Source organism: Neomonachus schauinslandi, chromosome 6, assembly GCF_002201575.2.
Source record: "Neomonachus schauinslandi chromosome 6, ASM220157v2, whole genome shotgun sequence".
NCBI lineage: Eukaryota > Metazoa > Chordata > Mammalia > Carnivora > Phocidae > Neomonachus > Neomonachus schauinslandi.
Window position 1 is genome coordinate 112,076,522 of NC_058408.1, and position 23,694 is coordinate 112,100,215.

A 23,694-nucleotide genomic window follows, 5' to 3' on the forward strand; every position below is an offset into this window, starting at 1 on the left:
AGGGCTGGCACCATCAGCCAGCTCAGAGCGTATTTCTAGTTGTCTATTCTCAAGTTACTAAATTCTTTGTTAAACTGGTGGGCCCTGTCTTCCTTGGAAGGCCCTAACCCCTAATAAAGCCATTAAAGAAAAAAAATCACTGGTTAGCTCAGGTACCAAAAATATCAGCCCGTGCACCAAGTACCATTTGGTAATATGCAACCGACACCTCCTCCAGGTGCTAGCAAATACCAAAGGCAGAGCTGCCCACCTCTGCAGAAAGCTGGAAATTTATTTTATCCCTAAAGGCTTACACCCGCCAACAAAGAGGGGAAAATTAAAACAGCAAAGATACAAACCAACAACAGCCTGAGTTTTGCCTCCAAAATCTCTGGCAGTCACTTGTAAATAGGCTTCCTGCTAGCTGCCCCCAGCCCCTCACTGTCTAAGTAGGCCTTGGGTTACCTGTTAGGGACCAGTCAGGAGCCAAGTTGTGCTCGGGATCTAACTCTTTCTGGCTTGTGTCGTAGACCCAACACCTAGGAGTCCCCACATCCATTTTGGCTATGCACGAGTGGACTGCACCTGTGGTCCACCGTGGCACCCTGGGCAGAGGCTCCTGTGGCCCCAGGCCCCACCACCTACCTCGTTGATGAAGGAGTGGGCCCCCTGCGGGCTGAGCAGAAGGATGGCGCGGCGTAGCGTGTCTCGGTAGCGGTTCAGCTCCTCCGTCTTCATGGTGGTGAAGAGGCTGGTGAACACGTGGCTAATGTTCTTGTCCACCTTTTGTAAAGAGACGTCAAGGCCCAGCCTCGAGGCCTGATCCAGAAAGCTTTGGAGCCCACGGATATCTGAGCAGCGGAGAAGGGGGAGGAAAGAAGGATCTTTAAGCATGAAGGATCTACCCCAATGCTCCCCACTAGATACAGGCTGCTGCCATAAGCCAGGGCTCACGTCTGCCTCAGTGACCACTGAACAGAGGTTAGAAAACATCGACACATCTATTTGGTCCCAGCGTCCAGCCCCAGGGTATCTCCTACCACGAGGAGCATGCCCTGCCATCCAACAGGTCCTGTGGCCGGAAAGTCCTTTGTGATAACCTCCTTTTCTCTCCCATTGCTTCCACCCAAGGGAATGAAACTTCTGGCAATTCTGTCCTCGAGGCTATGTGTGGTGGTGGTCCCTGGCCCTGGTCCCCAATTGCCTGCATCTCTCTCTGTGCTCACGGCTCAGACTCCTTGACCCAGGGCAGGTGAGCTAAGGCTACTGCCTTCCCTGACTGAAGCAGGCCCAACCTTGGCCCAGCTCCAATCCTGTGACTGAACATCCCGCCCTCACACCCCAACCCTGAGGCTTGGGACCCTGTCCTGTTCCAGGGGCCTGATTTCCCCAGATGGAACTCCTCTTCTACTCTCTTTCCAACTGGGGTGACTGCCCAAATCCAACCTGAACTTCACATCCTGACTGTTTCAGGGGTGAGCAGATGGTCCAAGATGGTCCACTGAGCACCATCCTTGGACTCTGGAGGAGCACCGGGGAGACAGCCCTGCTCTTTCCTCTGTGGTTACTAAGAGGTCAGGATACAAGGCCAGGGCAAGAAGGGAACAGGGGAAGCTAGAATAAAGTACTAGGGAATGAGCATTCAGAAGGAGCTTGGGGCCCAGCTCTACCACATATTAATGCAAGCCCACTCTCATGAGCGCCAGGGTGCTGATTTTTTTTAACTAGGGCCCAAATCTTCTCTCAGCCCTGCGTGAGCCATCTGTCTCCTCCAAAGGGAGAACTCCCCAAGACTGGAGCCAACGCAGAGGCAAGCAGGTATGAAAGTGACACCTGGTCCCAATGACGTCAATGAAGCCTCTGTGCATCTGTGAATCTGGCTTCTCCTGGATTTTTCTATGAGCCAAAGAATACCCTTTCCTGCCTGAGCCAACCCGAGCTGGATTTCTGTCACTTGCAGCCCAAAGTCTCAACCCAGAGGGCACATTTTCAAAGTCTGGGATGTTTCCTTCATCTGGCCCATACGTGTATGCCAGCTCCCAAAGGGAAGCCCACACCCAAGCAGCCCCCTCTCAAGGACACTCTGGGCCTGCCCATGTCACACAAGCTGCTCTCTCCCAGAGCCTGGGATGCCCATGGGTCCCCACAGGCACGCCCTGGCCCACCCAGTCCCCCAAAATCAAATTTACTTACGTAAACGGTGTTAATTCAACCAGAGTGCTTTTCCCAACCCATTCCTGTCCCAGACTTTCACCTCATGCCCATTCCACAAACTTCCTGAGTGTGCCAGGCACCATGCAAGCTGCTATAGTGGACCCTCGGCTGTCCGTCTCATCAGGATGACAGGCTCACCAGTAAGGCTAGTCCCAGCTGGACACAACAAGAGTAGTCATGGAAAACCACAGTGCCAGGGAGGAGACCAGAGTGCATGGCAGCACTGGGGTGCTGGGGGAAAATGTGCAGGGGGGCCCTATTTCCCACCATGGGGGAAGTCGGGGAAGAGGCTCTGAGCACTAGCTGTGGACCCCGACACTTAGAATTTAGGATGGTTCCTTAAATACTTGGGGAAATCTTCCAACCAATTTGTGCCTCAGTTTGCCTATCTGTTAATGGGATAAAACTTTCTATGCCCAGCATGGAGCCTGATGCAGGGATTGATCTAATAACCCTAAGGTCACGATGTGAGCTGAAATCAAGAGTCAGATGCTCTCAGGGAAATACAAATCAAAACCACAATGAGATACCACCTCACACCACTCAGAATGGCTAAAATTAACAAGTCAGGAAATGACAGATGTTGGCAAGGATGCGGAGAAAGGGGAACCCTCCTACACTGTTGGTGGGAATGCAAGCTGGTGCAGCCACTCCGGGAAACAGTATGGAGGTTCCTCAAAAAGTTGAAAATAGAGATACCCTACAACCCAGCAATTGCACTACTGGGTATTTACCCCAAAGATACAAATGTAGTGATCCAAAGAGGTATGTGAACCCCAATATTTATAGCAGCAATGCCCACAATAGCCAAACTATGGAAAGAGCCAAGATGTCCATCAACAGATGAATGGATAAAGAAGATGTGGTATATATATACACAATGGAATATTATGTAGCCATCAAAAAAACGAAATCTTGCCATTTGCAATGACATGGATGGAACTAGAAGGTATTATGCTAAGCGAAATAAGTCAATCAGAGAAAGACAAGTATCATATGATCTCACTGATATGAGGAATTTGAGAAACAAGACAGAGGATCATAGGGGAAGGGAGGAAAAATGAAACAAGATGAAACCAGGAAGAAGATGAAACCAGAGAGGGAAACAAAGCATAAGAGACTCTTAAACTCAGGAAACAAACTGAGGGTTGCTGGAGTGCTGGGGGGTGGGAGGGATGGGGTGGCTGGGTGATGGACATTGGGGAGGGTATGTGCTATGGTGAGCACTGTGAATTGTGTAAGACTGATGAATCACAGACATGTACCTCTGAAACAAATAATATATTATATGTTAAAAAAAAAAAAAGAAGATAGTAGGAAGGGAAAAATGAAGGGGGGGAATCGGAGGGGTAGACAAACCATGAGAGACTATGGACTCTGAGAAACAAACTGAGGGTTCTAGAGGGGAGGGGGGTGGGAGGATGGGTTAGCCTGGTGATGGGTATTGAGGAGGGCACGTTCTGCATGGAGCACTGGGTGTTATGCACAAACAATGAATCATGGAACACTACATCTAAAACTAATGATGTAATGTATGGTGATTAACATAACATAATAAAATAAAATTAATTTAAAAAAAGAGTCAGATGCTCAACACCAGCGAGCCACCCAGGCGCCCCCCCCATGGGGCTACTTTTAAGACAGAAGCCCTGTTCTTTCACTGAAATTGTCATACGGTATACGAGATAGAGGTGTCTGATAAGCTCACTCAGTCAGTTATTGCTGAGAAACAAATCAACCCCAAATTTAATGACCTAGAACATCATTTATTATTTGTTGGGAGTCTGTGGATCAACTGGGCAGTTCTGTTCTAGGCTCGCTCGTGCCACTGGACTGGCTGACATATGGCCGGGGGCCAGCATGATTCTCCATGTGTGTCCACGGCCCTTCAGCAGGCCAGCCCAGGAATGTTCACATGGTGGTGGCAGAATGCACAAACACCTATTCAGACCTCTGCTTACACCAAGTCACAACTGCCTGGTAGGTCAAAGGAGGCCACATGTCCCAGAGTAGGAGCTCGAAGGGTCTTTAAAGTGACAGGGCAAGAGGCATGGGGAGTAGGGAGGCTATTACCAGGGACCTGAATGCAGCTAATCTCCCATATTCGGGAACATCATTTACAGCATGCTGGTTAACAGACAGTTTCTCAGGCAGCATCGTGCAATCGAACTTTCCGCAATGATCCATCATATATGATGTACATTTGTCCAGTATGGTAGCCACTAGCCTAAAATGTGGCTAGCGTGACTGAGGAACGGAGGTGTGCTTTTATTTAATCTGAATGAATTTAAGTTTAAATGTCAGTAGCCGCACGTGGCTAGTGGCCGCTGTACAGGACAGCCCAGACCGAGGGTGAGGCCATCCTGGGCACGGATGGAAGGCTGTTGCGTGCCCAGGAGAGAAGCAGCTGCTGGGCACGGGTGTCTGCTTGGTGCTGAGATGTTCAAGCGTATATGGGCAGGCGTGAGTTGTGCTGTGCTCAGGACAGGGAGTGGCTGGGGTTGACACCAGCTCTGAGTTGTTTTAGTTGGGGGTCCCCTCCCCCTGTTGCACTTCTGTCCCCCGAGCCATCTGTGCACCTCTGCCCTGCCATCCCCTCTGTTTGGCTAGAAAGCTCTGAAGAACCTCTTCAACCTTTCAAGGCTTTGGGGTAACAGGTGTCTAGGGGCCCGAGCAGGCTGTGGGGACTGCATAGCCTCCCTGGGAATCCGAGGGGTGTTGACAACTAGGGGCCTGTGTGTCGGGAGCCCCTGGTGCTTTGGCAGGACCTACTTTGCAGCTTCGGGGCAGGGGGGCTGGGGTCTTGGTGAAGAAAGCCCATCCTGCTCTTCTGTACCTGGTACCTTTTCCTATCGGACTCAGTGGGCAGAGCAACAGAGACCCCTGTGCGTTGCCAGGCAAGCAGCTCTAGGTAAACATCTGTGCTCCAGGCCGCCAATGGGCAAAGCTGGCCAAGGTCACGGCTGGACTTGAATACAGGTGCCACAGGATTGACTCTTAGTCATGCATTTGCCATCCCTAGAAAGGCGCCCAGGGCTCTCACTAGGTCCCTGCTGTGCCCTCCCCACAAACCACTAGGAGGTTGGCTCTCTGTGCCTCCCACACAAGTAGCCCTATACACAGTTTCTCCGCGGCACTGCCCCCATGGGGCTTCACCTGGACACCAACGGTCCTCACTGCCCCATGGCCTTGATCTGACCCAGATCTGAGCACAGCTGACAGGACAGTGAGAGCTGACTGGGACAGGCATGAAGCGGGCACCCTGAGACCCACATCCACTAGCTCCCACTCCTCTTGGGGCACCTCGCAAGGCCATCATGAGTCTTTAAAGTGGCTGAGACGAGCCATGTCTGCAGAGGCATGCTTGCTGTGCTCTCTCAGGAGCACGTGCACATGGAGGACTCCAGCGTGGCTCTGTGCATGCCCTTGGCTCCATGAGGGCTCTAGGGACCTCACATATCATGCCAACATGGCCGGTCCTCCCAAAAGGGGAGAAGTCCCCTGAGGTCCCCCTGCCTAACAACCATCTCAACCTGTAGGATGGTTTCACTTTCTTAGGATGAGGAGGCGCTATTGTGTGCAGGCCACCACCCCGGGACCCACAAGTACGACAGGCACACACGGAGAACACAAGCCCTCAGAGCTCCCCGCACACCTTTAGCTGCTCTGTTTCTGCCTTCTGTTCTGGGAAGCTCCTGAGGGGACTGAGCCATCAGAGAGAGTTTAAGCTCCCTGTCAGCAGCTGGCTCCCCACCCCTGGAGCGAGCTATGCGGGCTGAAGGCAGCGCTCCCAAGCGACCACAGCTCCTGGCTACAATCACCAGCTCCCACTGGGCTGAAAAGGTCAGCTCTCAGCCTCCGAAGCTTTTATTCAGCAGCACGCGGGGAGGGCTGGGGGCAGAGTAACAGTTGGGAGCTCAAGCTAACTTTGCAGCCCTCCTGGCATTCCCTAGGAATGGGGCCAAGGAAGCCCACTTCTCCAACAAAGTCCTTTTCTCCCTGTAAGAGACTGGGTTTGCAATGCCGTCTACCCCCATGTCCCCCAAGAAATCCAGCTGTCCACTGCCGCTCCCCAGAAAGGGAGATTTCTCCTAGAAGGTGGACTAGGGACAGAGCTGAGGCCACTCCCCTGGGCAGCAGAGTGGGCACCCCAGGAACCCCTTGGCCCCCATGGAGTTCTGGGCCTTGGCCCAAGCCCTCCCCTGCAAGCATCCTGTGCATACTGGCCAGCCCAGGCACCATTGCTGGTGCAGCTCTCCCAACCAGACCCATCCCCACTGGGGAAGGAGCTGATGGGATCACATCCCCAGCCCCAACCCAGAAAGGGCAGGATGAGGCAAATGGCCCACAGCTCTCCAAGGCTGCAAGGGGAGGCATGAACCACAGAAAGGGGCATCAGTCACACATGGGGACAGGGAGAAGCTCCCGGGAGAGGCATCCTGCTCCCCAGAGAAAAGAAGGAAGTGCATTCCTATGAGGAATTTGATAGGACGGTGCCCAACACAGGCCTCAGCTTCCTTGGCCCACACTCTGGTTACCAGAAGTCTCTCTAACACCTCAGCTTCCTTGGCCCACCCTTTTGGTTTCCAGAAGTCTCTCTAACACCCAAACCTGGCCAAGCCATCCAGTGGACACTTATTCCTCCCTTCTTCTCTCCTATATTCACTGGGAGCTTTCTCTGTGTTGGTCCCTCTCCTAGCTGCTGGGAACCAAGAATGAATCAGCCCACGGTGTTCCTGCTATCACAGAACTTCCATTTCAGGGGTTGGAGAACAGACCAGAACAAATAAACACTGCTAAATAGATAATTTCCAACAGTGGTAAGAGCTCTGAAGAAAATAGATGTTGGGCTGGAGGAACCTGCAGGAGGTGGGAGTGGGGAAAGCCTCTGTGAGGAGCGTCCAAGAGAAGGACCCAGCTCTGGAAATCTCTCAGAGACTAACACTACAGACAGAAGAAATGGCACATGGAAAGTTCCAGAATGAGGCAAAGGAAGAAGGCCTTGCTCATCCCCCCTGATAAGGACCAATGCCTTCTGCCAGGATGGCTTCCAAGTTCATATCTGTTCACAATAGAGCCCTCCTCGAAAACTTTCCATAAATAACATAAGTTCATTTTAAAGTTGCCAAGACATGAACATCCTCAAAAGCATCAATCAATCACAAACAAACCAAATACCTTCTAGAGACTTTATTATCGTACGTAAATAAACTCCATACATCTTAGCCTGTGCATAAGGGACTGTCTGGCCCTAACGGCTTTGTCTATTTTGCTTTTGTATCGCCAATACCTACTCCCACCATCACCACCACCAGAAACCATGTACCTAAACTCCAGAAGGAGAAGCAGCTCTTTGACCTTCCCTGGACATCCCACATACACACGCACACACACAAGTACCTACCACGTACACATCCCACGTACACACATATGCACACACACCATGCCACACACACTCGTACCCCACACACATACCCATGAGTGCATACCCTCTGCCTGGCTGCTCCCAATTTGAAATTTGCACAGCCCCACCCCTGCACATCAAGACCCAGCTGAAGTCACACCTCCCCTCAAGCCAACTCAGAGTTTTAAAACTCACGGACGTGGGAAGCGGGAGCTAAGTCTTTTCTCATTTCTCTCTCCAATCCCCAGGCTCAGTGCCTAGCACAGGGTCAGGGACAGCAAAAGTTTGTGGAATCAAACTGAACCAAAGCAAGAGCCAGCCTGGAGCCCAGCATGACTTCAGCAACCACGCAATGTCATGAATTTGATGGGAGCACAGCTGTTCAGGGCGAGGAATTGAAATTGGGCAAAAAGTTTTTTCAACATCTAAGGTTGTGGCTGTGACTATCCCACCACTCCTGAAAAAAAATCAGATAGTCATGGGTATTTTAAATACTTTCTTTCTGAAAAGTCATTGAAACGAAAGAACACATTTCAAACTGCTTCCCCTACTATTTTCAATTTCGCAGAAAGGTCCAAGCACTAAGAGTACTTATGAAGAATATCTTACCATCTGTAATATACTTATACATACATATATATACATATATATTTATTTATTTATTTATAAGGCTGCCACCTCACACCCAGGAGAAGTTCACAGTTAGAAGTGTTTAGGGATTATTGGCAAATTTTCCGTAAGCTGAGACATAACTTTGATTCTAGGGAATTTTTTAAAAACTTCTTTCTTATCTGACCCCCAAATATATGTTTCAAAGTTCTTCCAAGATACAGTTTAGCCTAATTCAAGTTCACCCCCAAGACCCCTGCCCAAGCTCGTCTCCTCCTTCATTGCCCATCCCTCTCCCCACCACCAACACAAAATGTCCCTGTCTTTGTCACAGGCACAGAAGAGCTACAGAAATGGGTGTGATGGAGACTGGGTCTTCAGGTGAGTAAGCATTCACCCTTTCCAAGAGAAAAGATCACAAAGACCTACCTGCTGTGGCTCCAATCAAAAGTAATACCCCTTCCCTTTGCTCAGAATCCACTGGGTGCCTGACCTCAGCTGCCTAGCTATGCATTCCCTGCTTCCCTCCCTCCTCCCTTCCTTCCTCCCTCCCTCACTCCCTCTCTCCCTCCATCCTTCCTCCCTCCCCCCTCCTTTCCTTGCCTCCCTTCTCCCTCCCTCCCTCCCTGCATCTTTCCTTTTCATCCTGTCCCTCTTCCGCCCTCAAATATTTCCTGAGCGCTGTTCAGGGCCAGGCCAGAGGCTGGACACTGGAGAGGCAACGTTTTAAGACTTCACAGCCCCGTCCTCAAGGAGCACTCAGTCCTGAGGCTAAGACTGAGCCCAAAGCAGAAAGTGGCTCCCCTCCTCCATTTACTGAGCACCTCCAACGTGCCAGAATGTGTTCCATTTGCAGACTGCATTTCATGGATGAATTAATTCGTTGCAGTCAATCTATGTAGGTGTGATTAAAAAAAATAAAATCTCTATGGGAGTCAGGCGGGCACAAAGCAGGCTCTCAAGCGTTCAGCAAAGGGAGGAGCAGAAGTGGCACATTCAGCCAGCTCTCCGTAAAACAGGAAGCAGCAGGTCTCTCCCCATCATGGGGTGACAATGTCCCTGAAAGCAGACACCCCCAGGGCCCAGGCAGGGGCCAGCTTCAGGGGAGCAGGAAGATGGCCAGGTGGTGTCCCACAGTCCTCAGCAGCACAATGCCACCACTCCATGCCTTCTTGCTGAGGGTCTTGTGTGGGAGACAGGACCTCCCTACCCCCCTACCCCACCCCCATCCTGGTCACAATCCCAGCTGCCCAGACAACAGTCATAGCCGACCTGGCCCTGGGAGTCCTCCAGAGACCTCTCATCCCCAAGCCCCCAAGAAAGCACAGCTTTCTGTATTAAACATGACTTTTATTTTCTGTATTCTGACACTGTGACATCCAGGGCCTTGCTGACCCAGGCGGGACCACCCGTTGCAGGGTGAGCAAAATGCCTAGAGGTAGGAAACCACCCCTTCCATGTGCAAACCAGCCCCTCCACAGCCCATACCCAACCACCACCTCATTAATCAGGTTCTCACACTTTGGGTGCTCTAATCACCCCCAGAATCGGGTACAAGACGACCCCAGACAGCCCTGTGCCCCAGAGCTCGCTGAAATCATTCAAATGAGCTACTCCTAAACCCCTTTACTCCTTCTTGCCCTTTCTTTCCTGCGGAAGTCACATAAAGGGCTCCTGCCCACAGCTCCCCTTCTCCCTCTGCCTCCTGACCACCTCAGGTGCTTCCCCTGGCGACCCCCAAGGCATGATGTGCCGCCTCCTCCAGGGAACTGTAAAGAACTATCTTTTCAGTAGCTGTTGTGGCATTTGTGGACCTCACCATCCCTGAATAATAATAAAACACCTGCTCCCGTGGCAATCTGGGATACAGCGTGGGGAGAGAGAGACACAGAGAAGCAGCCCCATCGGCTATACTCCCCCAGGGGAACACAGAATAAGCACAGGCCTGGGTTCAAATCCCACCACACACTAGCAGGGGAGCTTGGGCAGCCACCTGCCTGAACCCACGTCTTCATCTGCAGAACAGCTAACCCCACCCTCCTCTTAGGAGCACCATGGTCCTTGGGTGAGGGGCGTGCATTACTGCTGATACATGCAAAATAGGCTTCCAACCTTCTCATCAGCACCAGGACCGACCCCAAAAGGGTTCCCAAATGAACAAATCATCTCTCCTGCCCTAGAGGCTCATTAAGAAGGGAGGCACCATTCGGATGGCACAAAGGAGCACTGAAAGGCTCGGCTCTCCCTTCCGCGATAATTCCAAAGTTGTCAGGTGGCTGAAGGAAATGGTCTGTCATTGAACACTCTCTGAGAAAGAGATCAAATTTCTGCCCCTAAGAGGGGCCCATAATATCCAAGAGCCTTCTGCTCAAACACATTTCAGAACCAGCCAGGAAGCCATTCCAGAAAGTGTAATCGGTGTTCTGGATAATCCTCGTGAGCACATTCATGGGTGTGCACACACACATGGGCATTTCAGACACAGGAGTCCATAAGGGAGCCCTACCCACACCTCCTGCCCTGGCCCGGGCCCCGCAAGGCGGGGGGGGGCACCACCTGATGAGAACATGCACATTTCTTGCCAAGCTCTGTTCCTTTCCATTTGAAAAACAAATATAAGGGAAAAACATTTTAAATAATCAGGCTGGAAGATCGAGATTAAAAACAATTTAAAATAAACATCTACTCTGGCACTTTGGAAAAAACATACCACGCTGCATTAAGTGCTTTGAATTAAGTAAATTACACCAAGTAACTAATTTACATAATGATCAAAATTTGCATTTTACACATGTTATGATGAAAATGGGTTTATAAAATAATTCTTCACCAACTTCTGCTCCAAGTTAAGTTCCAGTATTTGGATAAAATTCTGTGGTGCTGATCTGCTACTGTCTTTCATGTTTCAAATCTCTGGCTCCTTCAATATTTTTTTGTAATCTGGCAGGTCCCTTATTCCCACTGTAATAAATAGTCCCTTTGATCTGCAATTCCCTTCCATCAACTGAGTGAGGTCATATTTTTAAAGAACCCATAATAAGCTAATCATTCTTAGAATTTTCACAAACAAAGTTTGATGTTCCTGTCACTTTTTACTTACAGGGTATTTGGTATTGATTTTAGCAGTTCTTCTCCAAGATTGTAGGGCTGGTCTGCAAAGTCCTGTAGTTTTTCGGCATAAGAAATCAGAATGGCATTTCTCAACAGGCTTCTTTCCGGGGCCAACAGGTGCGCCGGGAGGGAAGCAAAATCCCACTGGACATGCCCACAGGGGGCTGAGCACAAGGCCCTCAGGAGACTGGCCGCCAGCCCCAACAGGCTACTCCACATCTTCAGGTCCTAAGGACCTGGGAGACAGGCCCAGAGCTAGAACTCCCTTTCCCAGAACTCCTGGACACTTAGATGCTTTGTGTCTTTTCTCCTCCACAGCCTGTGAGGAAGGCGTAAGCATCCCATTTCACAAATGAGAAAACTGAAGCCAGGGAAGTGGGTCCCTCCAGCAACACCACACGGCCCGCAAGAGGAACAACCCACATTCATGCTTTGAGAAAGTTCTGGATATTTTCCTCGACTTCTCTCTAATTTAAGTAGGATCCCGAAGCAAATCTAGAAAAGTACCTTCCAAGTGTCTACCCAGAAGGGCCCCATTTGAATTTCTAAGGGGCCCCAAATCCAATGACTTTGCCTTTTGTTAATGCCACAGAGAAATGACCTTCCCCAAGGCATGGCAGGATGGATGGCATGGCACACAATAAGGATGACAGAACGGCACGTGTGGATTAGGGTCTGACTTTGTGCCAAGCATGACACTAAGTGTTTTGCATATACTGTCTGCTTGATCTCCACGAAGCCCTGAGGTCATCCAGCCCAAAGTCATCCAGCCAGTTAGAGGGAAGACTAGGGTTCAAATCCAGGCCCCTCTCCCCCCATTCGCCAAGCAGTCAGACACCTGGAAAGGGACGAGCAAGAGGCAGGTCAGTGCCCCCAGCTGTGCGCAGATGCTGAGCTGCGTGCCTGACACACACTTCATCTGACCCCAGGGAATCACCAGATTGTGCCCATTTTACAGATAAGTCCCAGGCTCAGAACAGAGCTGAGATTCAACTCCAGATCCATCTACTGTCAGAGGTTCTGTTCTCTGTGCCACACCAAGGCATGGGACCTACTGGTAGAGGCCAGAGCCTCCCCTGACCCCAGCCCAGGCCTACAGAATATCTACCCAAGGCACACAGAGCTCCAGAGAGACCACACAGCATGCTGGTCAAGTGCCAGTGTCTAGCTTTTAAGAAGGGCAAGAAGTGAAAATGTGACGCATGCCATACCAGCTATTAATTCGCAATCAGTATTAATAACCAACATTACACAGTGAAATACAGCATCTTCATTAATTCTGTAAATTATCACTCTGAGGAAAAGCCCACACTCCTCAACCGGCCTGACTTGGAAGCAACCCTGGGCCGGCTTCCCCATCTGCAGACCTGCTCGGGGGATGCTCAGGGCCGCCGTCTGCTGACCCTACTCCTGGCTCACCCCAAGACCAGCAGCAGTCTCCCATCTCCCTGTGACAGGGCTCACGCAGGCTTTCTCCAAGCTCGGGTCTGGTGCCCACACCCTGCCATGCCCATTGTGGCGGCTGGAGAGATGGAACAGACAAAGAGCTCAATGGAAACAGACTAGTGATGCTCAAAGACATGCCAGGACCCAGGGGAAGTCCCCGGGAAGGAGCCTCTTTGCCCAGACAGTGTCTGGGGGAGTAAGGGCCTCCAGGAAACCTTCAGAGAGCTCCACACAGAGGCCGGGCTGCAGGATGGAGTGGTCTTTTCTGTGTCGACGAGAGAGGGAGGAGTACTCCAGGACAAGAGGACGACAGGGTCAAAGGCCTCACAGAACCCAACGGCCCACCTGCGGGGTCTGCTGATGGCGCTGTGTGGCCAGGACAGGCACGTGGCCTGGTGTGCCCCCAACGAGGGTGGCCACGGCGGCATTCTTGGGACTGGCCAGAGAGCAGCAGAACAGTAGGAAGAGCAGGGTGGCCTACAGGTCAACTGAGACCAGGGCCTGTGGCCCCAGCCACACCAACTTCACCCCTCCTGCCCACTCCACGCCAAGTGTCCGAGGCACAGGAAGGACCAAGGGGTAGTAGTCCAGAGCCCCAGTGTGCACCTGAGTGCCCTTGCTGGCCAGACCACATGGCCTGAGCAGCTGCTGTACCCTCTTGGGGGGTGGGCCTTTTCAAGGCAGGGCTGTGGCTCCCCACAGGAGAAGGAGTTGAGCTTCTGGGTCTGACACCAGGAGAGGGACCCACCCCTGTTGCCATCCTGCCCTGGACATGTCTCCTCGGCTCCCTGAGCCTCCGGGGCCGCCTCTGTGAAATGGGCAGGGCGACGCCTCTGATGTAGTGCTACTGTGAGGGGCAAAGGGATGACAAACACAAAGCACCTGGGCCAAAGTCCAAGCACAGGGAAGGCTGGGCACCAAGAGCCCACCTCTCCGGCGACACTCGCGCCCGCACTGCCACCCCGCTCCTCCGGCTCCCCACCAACTCCGGCGTACGAAGCCTCTGTCTTCGCGGCTCTCTGTTGACCTCATGACAAATGTTCTTTTACTTATGTATTTAATTTACATAATTACTCTCTGCTATTTACTCAGATTTAATTTGTGTCCTTTGGAACTCGCCTTTGAAGAAGCAGCGCCGACCAGAGCCAGGAGGGAAGCGCAGCCAGGGGCCCATGGGTGCGGCCACCCCACTCCGGGAGCCTCCGAACGCCACCTCTGCAGGAGGACCCAGCTCTGGCCAGGCGCCGGCACCGCGCACAGAGCCTCACACCTCCCTAGGCCAGATGGGGGCCAGGCTGGGGTGACTGCTGCCCCCGAAGCAAGAGGGAAGGGCGCGTAAACACCTGCGGCAGGAACGACTCTCTGTCCGGCCCCAGAGGGAAGTGTGGGCGGTGCCGGGCAGGAGGGCAGGAGGCTCTGCTCAGGGAGTGCCGGGCAAGGCACCGGGCTGGAGTCCAGGAGCAGTCGGGGCACAGACGGCCCCACCAGGGCCCTCTTGGTGCACAGAGAGTGGGGCCCCGGGGTGACATGCAGATGAAGCTGGACTCCAAGGGAGGGCAGACCACAAAGGGCGGTGTGGACATACCACGGGGTGGAAGAAAGGGTTTGATTTTGAAAAATTCATTAGGCAGTTCTGTAAGAGGGGGCAGGACCTGGACGGCAGAGGTCCAGAGGTCATCGAAAGCCAAGGCCTGGCCTAGGCAGGACCCAATGGAGCCTGAACATGATGGGAGCAGCAGAATGGAGGGGAGGGCCTTTGGCTGCAGAGAAGGAAGGCAAGGAGGGAACAAGGGATGGCAGACATTGGGTCAAGCCCGCCAGGGATAGGCAACAATGGACAGAAACGTAGGAGGGAGCTGGGAGGAGAGGGCAGGAGGCTCACCCCTGGCAAGACCGCCACACCCAGCCCCGGGCTCTGCTGGCTGTGCAGGAATGCCTCCCCTCCTTCACCCTGCACCACACACACACACACACACTCACATACACTTGTATGGGCACACTCACAAGCAGGCACACTCATGTTCAGACTCACACCTTCACGAACACACTTGCTCACACACATAAACTCACTTGCACACTGATCACTCACACACACGCTCACTCACACTGGTGTGCTGGAACCAGCTAGCGCCACCTCATGAGAGCCTACTGTTCAATTTTCGATTTTGTGAGCCAGGTATTAAACACAGCCAGTATCGATTAAATTATTCAAACTTATAATTGAACAAATTATATTACAAACCAAACTGATGAATATACAAAGCTCATCACTTCCTGATTCTTTCTGTATTTTACTATTATTACTATACTACTGATGCCTATTATACCTGAAATACCATGTCCCTGCCCACTACGCATTCCCAACTCAACGCTCCATGACACCAATGACGCTCAAAATCCACCACCGTGGGATTATTTACACCCCAGAAACCAGCAAAACTATAAATCAGCGCTTCCTGTTTTCTTGGAGAGCTGGTTGTTAAGCATTTACCAGCACAGCACTGCTCACCAAGCTCACACACACTCACTCCCCACTCACCAGAGCGCATGCTCACATACCTGCACCCACACTTACCATTCACACGTACACTCACACCAATGCCCACACTCACTCCCACAGCAGCACTCAACACACACAGACATGAGCACGCATGTGTGTGTGCACACATTCACACACACAGCGCACTCCTCCCTGCCCCCCCCACACACACGCATCAGCACGTCATCTCCCCTAGTGTCACGTGCTGAAGGTCAGAAACCACACTCACACCCCGCAAGAACAGAGGCTGCTCCGGGGATGAAGTAACAGCACACTCTGTGGCCCTGGCCTCCCCCAGCCTCCCCGGGTCAGGAGCTGACTCCCCCAGAAGGTGTCCACGCTGCGGCCCCGCCAAGACACCTGGCAAGCAGAGGCTCGGTGTCTCACACTGGTGCCTCGTTTTGGTAACCGCAAGCAAGACAATGGCATCATCAGGCTGATGGTCAGTGGAGGCTGGGAGCCCTGCAAAGAGGGATGGCATGGCCCGATACCCCAACCCAGGCAGCCAGACTGTTCTGGGAACAAATGCAAGTGGCCAGGGGCCTCTGTAGCCCCACACGACCCTACTTTCAAAACACGCCTGATGAATCCCAAAATTAAACCCACATCTATATTAATTAAGAGTCAGGATCTGCAGGTCTGATAGGACTGCCGGCCCATCCATCACAAGCTCATTAACTCCCGCCAGGGCCTCTTAGGCCAGATTACAAATGGGATTCAGGGTGGGGGCCGGGGAGGCAGGGTATTACTCTGAAATATAATTTGAACTTCCCTTCCAAAATACCATTCTCAGGCTGGTCCATCACACTTCCACACCCGCTAGGGGCCCACCACAGGCAAGGGCTGGACCACAGGGCCATCCATCACCAGCCACCAGAAGGCCCTAGAAATGCCAGGGCAGCTCTAGAGCTCCAAGGAGGATGGGGACAATTGGACTCACAGTATGATCAATGTCAGCAGCAAAGGCACAACAATGGGAACATGGCTGCCAGGGTCGAGGCCAACTCTGCTCCTCTTCCCAAGGATAAATGTCTCCCCACTGGGAGTGCTGGGTGGAGAGGAGCGGAGCAAAGCCCCAGCAGGGAGCACCTTCTGCGTGCGATCCCCACACGCTCTTGTCCAGGCTCTCCTCACAGCCAGCTTCTGAGGGCAGTGTTAGAATTCCTGGTTCACAGAGGAGAAACCTGGAGCCCAGAGAGCATCCGTCACTCAAGTAATAGAGGTGACCCAGGCAGATCTGACTCCACTCTACTCTGCTGCCTCCAGGAGAGTGACCACAATAGAATATGGATCCCCAAGGACCAAAGTCCATGCATGCCCCATTCTCCTGGAAGACCTGTGACTCCCATCTGACCATGGACTGGCATCAATATCCAAGGGGGTCCATCCCACCAGCAGCAGGTCTCTGGCCAGTGACCCAGGATCCTGAGTGTCTCATTCACCACTGCATATCCTGAGCACCACACGCAGCGCTTGGCAGATAAGAACAGCTCCGTAAAGCCACATGGGGAAAATGTATGAATTAACTAATGAAAGGCCATTCTCCATCCAAGGGTGGAAGCGAGGTCCAAGAAGACCCCCCCTCACCCCGGATCATAGCAGAAGCCCATGCTGGGGCTGGGTTGTGAAGCCAGAGTGGAAGGACCGGCAGGGCTGCCATTGTAAGCTGCCTACGCATCCTCTCCAGGAGCAGTGACCATGGAGATGTCCTAACATCTCCCCATCTCATCTACCACCCCAGCAACGCCAGGAGGGCAGTTCTATCATTATCCCCATTTTACAGATGGCAAAACTGAGACTCGAGGGAGGTTAAGTGCTACAGCCATGATTCCAAAGCCGCTGCCCTTAGCCTCTGCTTTATGGGGACCTGTCTGCTATGCCCTTCGTTATTGATAGCCTCTTTTGCCTTCCAGGAAAACCAATAATCAAAAACAAACCCACACTCTGCCCAGTGTCCTCCTTCCAGGCCACTACCCGAGGCTGTACCGTGCCCTGAGGCTGGGGACTGCCCCACACTGGCCCTGGGACCTGGCCGCCCAAGCCTGAGCTGAAGGTGCAGCACCCACATCATCAGGCTCTACCGGGCCGGCTGGGCAGCCAGTCTGCCATTCTCTGCAGCACTGGCCGTGCAGCCTCCTCTTGGGGCACCAAACGGGCTCTTTCATAATCCACAGCTGCCTTTTCCCCAACTTTGCAAGGGCAACTGGAGATGTGGGTTCCAAATCTGAGTCAGAGTTTTCATTGCGATCATAGTGATTTTCAGTTTAGAAGGAAATGAGCACCCCAGAAAGCATTTAGAATTAATCCTACCATTCTGGAAGCGCAATAAAACTCTGTTAAGGATGAAATACTTGCAGTTTATCACAAGCCCTGTCACCAGGAGAAAAGAGAGATCCAATTGTCTGCTGGTTGGCACGAGTTCCTGGGGCAGTCGGAGGTGTCCAAGCTCCTGCAAAGCTCCCTCTTCTCATCTTCGCTCCCCGCCCCTTCCCTCCGACTACATACATCAGGATAAGCAAGGGACAGGTTAACAGTCCCCAGGAGTCTCTTGTGGGAGGAGGCTGGAGACTGCAGGAGGGAGGAGAGCCATTTGTCTCCTGCGGGGCTCAGCTGTGTGCCCCGGAGGAAGGTCTGAGGTTCTGCTGCAGAGTGCTGGTCTGGGGAGGATGGGAAGGCAGGCAGGGAAATGTCACGGAATGAGGACAGTGCAAGGCGTTCAAGTGCTTCCACATCTGCTGATGGGTAGGACCAAGCCCCCCAGACACCACACTCTGGACCTTATGCTCTTCCTAGAAGTCAGGAGATCAAACCTATAGATGCCATGCACAGGCTGGCCTACCAGCTCCTGGACAGAGACAAAACCTGGCTAGCAGAGGTCAGGACTAGCCTGGGATGCCAGAAGGAGAGGGAGAGAGGGGCTTTAAGGTGATGGTGTTATAAGCACAGCACCTGCAGCCGTGGGGAGAGGAGCTGCCCAGGGGGCCTCTGTTTTGCTGAAATCCAAGAGTCAGCTTCTGTGCAGGGTCCTGGGGTCAGCCTCCCCTCTCCCCTAGCTGATACCATCCAGTCCTGTGGCTTCAAAAAGCAGCCGCACCTGACGTATAGCATTACCCTGGACTCTGCCAGGGTTTCCAGACTCCTCTCTCCACTTGGAAACAGGCATTTCAAACAAAATCCAGCCCAGAGTGGAGCTCTTGATTTTCAGTCTCCCATCCCAATATCACAAACCACCCAGTGGCTCAGTCCAGAAGCCTTGGGAGTCTCCCCCTTTCCTCACTCCTCACCTATAATCCACAAGATATGTGAAACCCAACCTCTCCTCTGCCTGGCTGGTCCATGCCACCACCTCTCCCAGACACTATTCTGACAGCCTCCTACGGGGCCTCCCTGCCTCTACACCACAGAGCACAGAGAGTGGTTTCTCTAAACATGAAGCAGACATGTCGCTGCCCAGCTCAGAACCCCACCAGTGGCCTGACAACATGCTTACAATGAAATCCCAAGTCCTCACCCAGGCCCAGAGAGGCTCCACAGGACACAGCCCCTGACCTGATCTCCCACCCAGCTTCCTTCTCTACCCCCTTCCCCGCCCGCAGCCACACAGACCTCCTCTCTCCTTCCCGAACACTCAGAGCTTGTTGCCACCTCAGGGACTTCACACCTGCTGTTCCCTCAGCTGGAAAGCTCTTCCCAGTCTTTATCTTACCGCCTCCTTCAAAGCACTGTGGTACTGATTCCAATGTCACTTCCTCAGAGGGGCCTTCCTTGAGCTGCTGAGTGGCCCCTCTCCCCGCCACCAGCGACTCTGCCACATCCCTGCCCCTCTTCTTCATGACACGTCTCATCTCCTAAAATGATCATCTTCACTAGTCAGTCTTCATGTCTCGTCTGCCACTGTGTCCCCGGAGCCCAGCACAGTGTCCCGCACAGAGCAGGCACCGACGGGGCATTAACGGAAGGCCCAGGTGGAAGTGAGGGGCAGCATCTGCCGTGGGAAGAGCCCAGGTTTGGAACTGGGCTGCTCTAGGTTTGAAATCAGGCCCCTCCTGGCCATGTGACCTTCAAACCTTTCAAAGCGGCAATTTTCTCATGTATAAGATGAGAATCATGATACCTTGAGGAGTGGGTGCCGGGATTAAATGAGACAGCAAGTGTACGGTGCTTGGAACAAACTGAGCCAACAGTCACTATTTTTATTAGTGACAATAACAGCAGATGTGAAAACACCTACGTGAAAGTGGGAATTGGAAAAATGACATGTGCGCAGGGAAAAAGGGAAGACGTGCACATCCGCTGGGCGTCCACCACGCCGCCGGCGCTCTGCCGGCCCGGGAGAACCACCGAGATGAATACGCGTGAGCACTGCCCTCAAGCAGCCGGGGGGCTGGGGCAGAAGCCAGATGTGGAAATGCTGGGTCCCACGGCCAAGTTACTAACTACCTCAGATCAGAGCTACGCAAGCACGAGCGAACGCCTCGCCTTTGTGGAAGACGTGGAGGAAGGGAAGGCGTGGGTGCCCAGCTGTTTGTCTGCCACACACATATCCCCCTTCTGGAAACATCTTCCAGCCCTTGTTCTGGGGAATGTCTCCCTACTCCACCCCAATTCCGCAGTTCTAGCGGGAGCTGCCATCCAGAGCAACCCCCCGCCCCCCGTTCCCCACACACTGGTCAGGGAGCCAGTGGTTCTCTCCTGATCCAGGCCAGGCTGAAAGAGGCTGTCCCCAGCTTTTTGCAAGCTAGAACTGAGAGAAGAGGGGTAAGCACTCCAATGACGAAGCTTGCCACGTGAGTTCAGGAGGTGAGAGCTGCCATGTTTCATGCCATATGGAGGAAGCAAGGCTGAGGGGATTAGCCAGTGTGCAGATGGAGAAGCAAAGGGGAAACATGGGGGGGAAGCCCTGGCCATATATATATTAAAAAAAAAAAAAATCTGGCTTCTGCAACCATGGGGTCCGGCAAGTCTGAAATCCGTAGGGCAGACAGAAGGCTGAAAACCCTCAGGTAGGAGCAAGGCGGCAGTACTGAAGCAGAATTTCTTCTTCCTCACGGAACGTTCTGGTCTTAAGGCTTTGCAAATGACTGGATGCGGCCCACCCTCACCTCCTTTATTTGAGGTCAACTGAGGGTAGACATGAACTCCATCTACAAAACCCCTAGATGAGCGTCTGCCGGCACTAGCTGACACGTGGAATGAACCGTGGCAGGCGTTCAGAAGAACGTCTTTGAGGAGGCAGGGAGGGCAGTCAGTACCGAGGACACTTTCCAGACACCGGATCCGAAGGGACATGGGCGCTTGGAGAAGGGGCAGGACTGCAGGGGAAGGAGCTAGGTTCCTCCTTGCCTGACGTGGATGGGGGGGAAATGACTGGGAAGGAACCAAAGCAATGAAAGACGGAAATTTCAAGAAACAGAGAAACTGATCTGAGGGCAAGGCCCCTAAATGGAGCCAAGAGGATGAGAGCCAGTGGATTCTCATGATCCACATCAGGGTGATGGCCAAAATCTTCACAAGCAGCCCAGCATGGACACAGATGCTGTACTCGCAAATCTGCTCCAAAGCCTCACCACACCTGTAAGGAGATCTAGTCACCCCAATATTGTGGATAAGGACATGGAAGCCCAGAGACGCTGAGTAACTTCATCAGGGTCCCACCACTAGGAAGCAGGGCTGTGGACCTTGATACAGGAAGGAAGGTGGAGAGGCTGGGGCAGATTCTAGGTGTTGCCTCCTACTTCTTGTTGGGACACCCAGAAGCCCCCCACATACACGGCAGCCATCTGTAAGACCCTCTACCTTCTCTCCTGCTGAGGTCGAATAAAGGGGAGCTCGCCCTGAGGCCCCAGGCCCCGGAGCCTCTGAAATCTCCCCCAAAGAAGAAGCACTCAGCACAGATCTGAGCAGGACTCCATGCCCTGCAGGCTCCCACTGTCAGACAGCCCAGACACACAGTGGGTCCTTCAAGGAACCCAGTGTCCCAGTTTAGAGGCCACATGGCAGGGAGATGACCCAGGCCTGCCATGCTCAACGCTTTTCTCCTTAAAGCACAACTAGTGGTGTTCCACCTGCATAAAGTCCTCCCACAGACAGCTCAGAGTGGGGAACGTTTCCCAGTGACCTGAGTCCTCAGGCCACCTCTGTTGCCCCCATGGAAGAAAGCAGGCAAAAAGGCCAGGGAGTAGACATGAGGTTACCCTGGATAAGCTGGCATCTACTCCATTTATACATGCGAGTTGGGAGCAGGCAGTCAGTAAAGGTGTCCACCATCATCCTCTTAATCATCCTCTTCATGGGGAGGAGGAGCATCCCAGCCAGGCCTGCCCTCTGCGGACGGGCTCACAGGGATGCTGCATCCCAGCCATCAGGGTAACCTGTCTCTGTCTGACTCCCAGCTGCACCCACAGGCCAACTGAGTGTCTCCCCCAGAAGGATGCTGTAGCCCCCGGAGCATGGACCAGAAGAGGCCAATAGTCACAGTTACCTCCAGGGGCTCACCCAAACCAGGGAGCATTCTTAGGACTTTCTACTGTGGCATGTCATACCACCCCCAATTTATCCAGCGAGCTAAAGAAAATGCAGCTCACCAGTCCTCCCTCTGCCAGATTTGTCCCCTGGATACATCCCTGTTCATAAGCCTCAAGGGCCCCCTGGTTCTTATCAGGAATAATTCCCATTCCTCAGCCTGAGCTGAGCCTGAGTGTGCTGACCAAAGAAAGGCCTGGCCTTGGGAGTCAGAGAGCCCCGGGCCTCAATCTTGGCTTTACCATCCAGCAACCGAGGTGCCTCTAACCTCTCTGAGACTCAGTTTTCCTACCAGTCAATCCACTGATTAAAATAAAAGAGGGGGGCACCTGGGTGGCTCAGTTGGTTGAGCGACTGCCTTCGGCTCAGGTCATGATCCTGGAGTCCCGGGATCGAGTCCCACATCAGGCTCCCGGCTCAGCAGGGAGTCTGCTTCTCCCTCTGACCCTCCCCCCTCATGTGCTCTCTCTCTCTCGCTCTCTCTCTCTCTCATTCTCTCTCTCTCTAATAAATAAATGAAATCTTTAAAAAAAAATAAAGTAAAATAAAAGAGGGAATTACAATATGGGGTGATTGGGAAAATTAAGTGAAAAATGTCAAGCAGATTGTGTTGTGCCCAGCAAATGGCAGCTACAATGGCCATCCTCAGAAATTCCCCCCACCCCAGACTCACCCTCCTCCTGACCCCCCAGAAAGGCAGATATGACTCGCCCCTGCCTGCTTTGACTTTCACGGGCGCCCCTAGTCCTGACCCTGTAGGAGTCAGCTCCAGCCCCTCTTGAGATGACAGAAAGGAGCAATTGTGTGAAGTCTCAGAGACACAAGAAAGATGGGAAACTATTCAAGCAAATGCAAAGCAAAAATCAGGGTGATCTGTCTCCCAGGCAGGCTGTGAGCCACAGGAGGATAGGGGATGGGTGATCCTCTGAGAGTCACAAGCCACAAGTGACCACGGAGCACTTAAAGGCTAATCCAGGGGCACCTGGGTGGCTCAGTCGTTAAGCGTCTGCCTTCAGCTCAGGTCATGGTCCCAGGGTCCTGGGATCGAGCCCCGCGTCGGGCTCCCTGCTCGGCGGGAAGCCTGCTTCTCCCTCTCCCACTCCCCCTGCTTGTATTCCCTCTCTCGCTGTGTCTCTCTCTGTCAAATAAATAAAATCTTTAAAAAAATAAATAAATAAAGGCTAATCCAATTGAGAAAGGCTGTGAGTGTAAGGCAGACATCAAATTTCAAAAGCTGAGTACAAAACAAAGAATATAAGATATTTCATTAATAACTTTTTCTGTTGATTACATGTTGGAACTACAATAATGAACTAAATAAATGCATCGAGCTAAACAAAATATATTAAATAAACTTCACCTGGGTCTTTTTACTTTTTCTATTTTAAATTATACACATGGTTCACATTATATTTCTGTTAGACATCATTAGGCCACAGCCTTGTCTGCTCCACAGGATACCGCCTGACTCAGCATAGCTGGTTGGCATGCTTGGGAGAGAGGCAGGGTGGCAGAGTAATTAAGTCAGCCAGGGTTCACCGTCGCGCTCCACCCCCTAACACTGGACACTTTGCTGAATCTCTCTCTGCCTCTGTTCTTCATCTATAAAATGAAGATAATAAACAGTAGTAATAAGCTCCTAGGATTCTTATGAGAATTAAATGAAGTAACACACACGCAAAGCAGGCAGATCAGTACCTGGCATGTACTAAGGGCTAAATCGGCTCTATCACCATCATCACCACCATCATCACCAGCACCAGCACCACCACCACCACCATCATCATCACCAGCACCATCACCACCATCATCACCACCACCAGCATCACCACCATCATCACCATCATCATCACCACCATCATCACCATCA

At 52.5% G+C, this 23,694-nt stretch overlaps 1 protein-coding gene across 1 annotated transcript in view; it reads right to left on the reverse strand.

Moving 5' to 3' along the window:
- Window positions 1–23,694, reverse strand: part of GRID1 (glutamate ionotropic receptor delta type subunit 1) — a 697,236-nt gene that overhangs the window by 473,897 nt on the left and 199,645 nt on the right. The window contains exon 4 of the mRNA XM_044916514.1: window positions 625–830. Within this exon, the coding sequence (XP_044772449.1) occupies window positions 625–830 (206 nt within the window). The remainder of the gene's footprint in view (window positions 1–624; window positions 831–23,694) is intronic.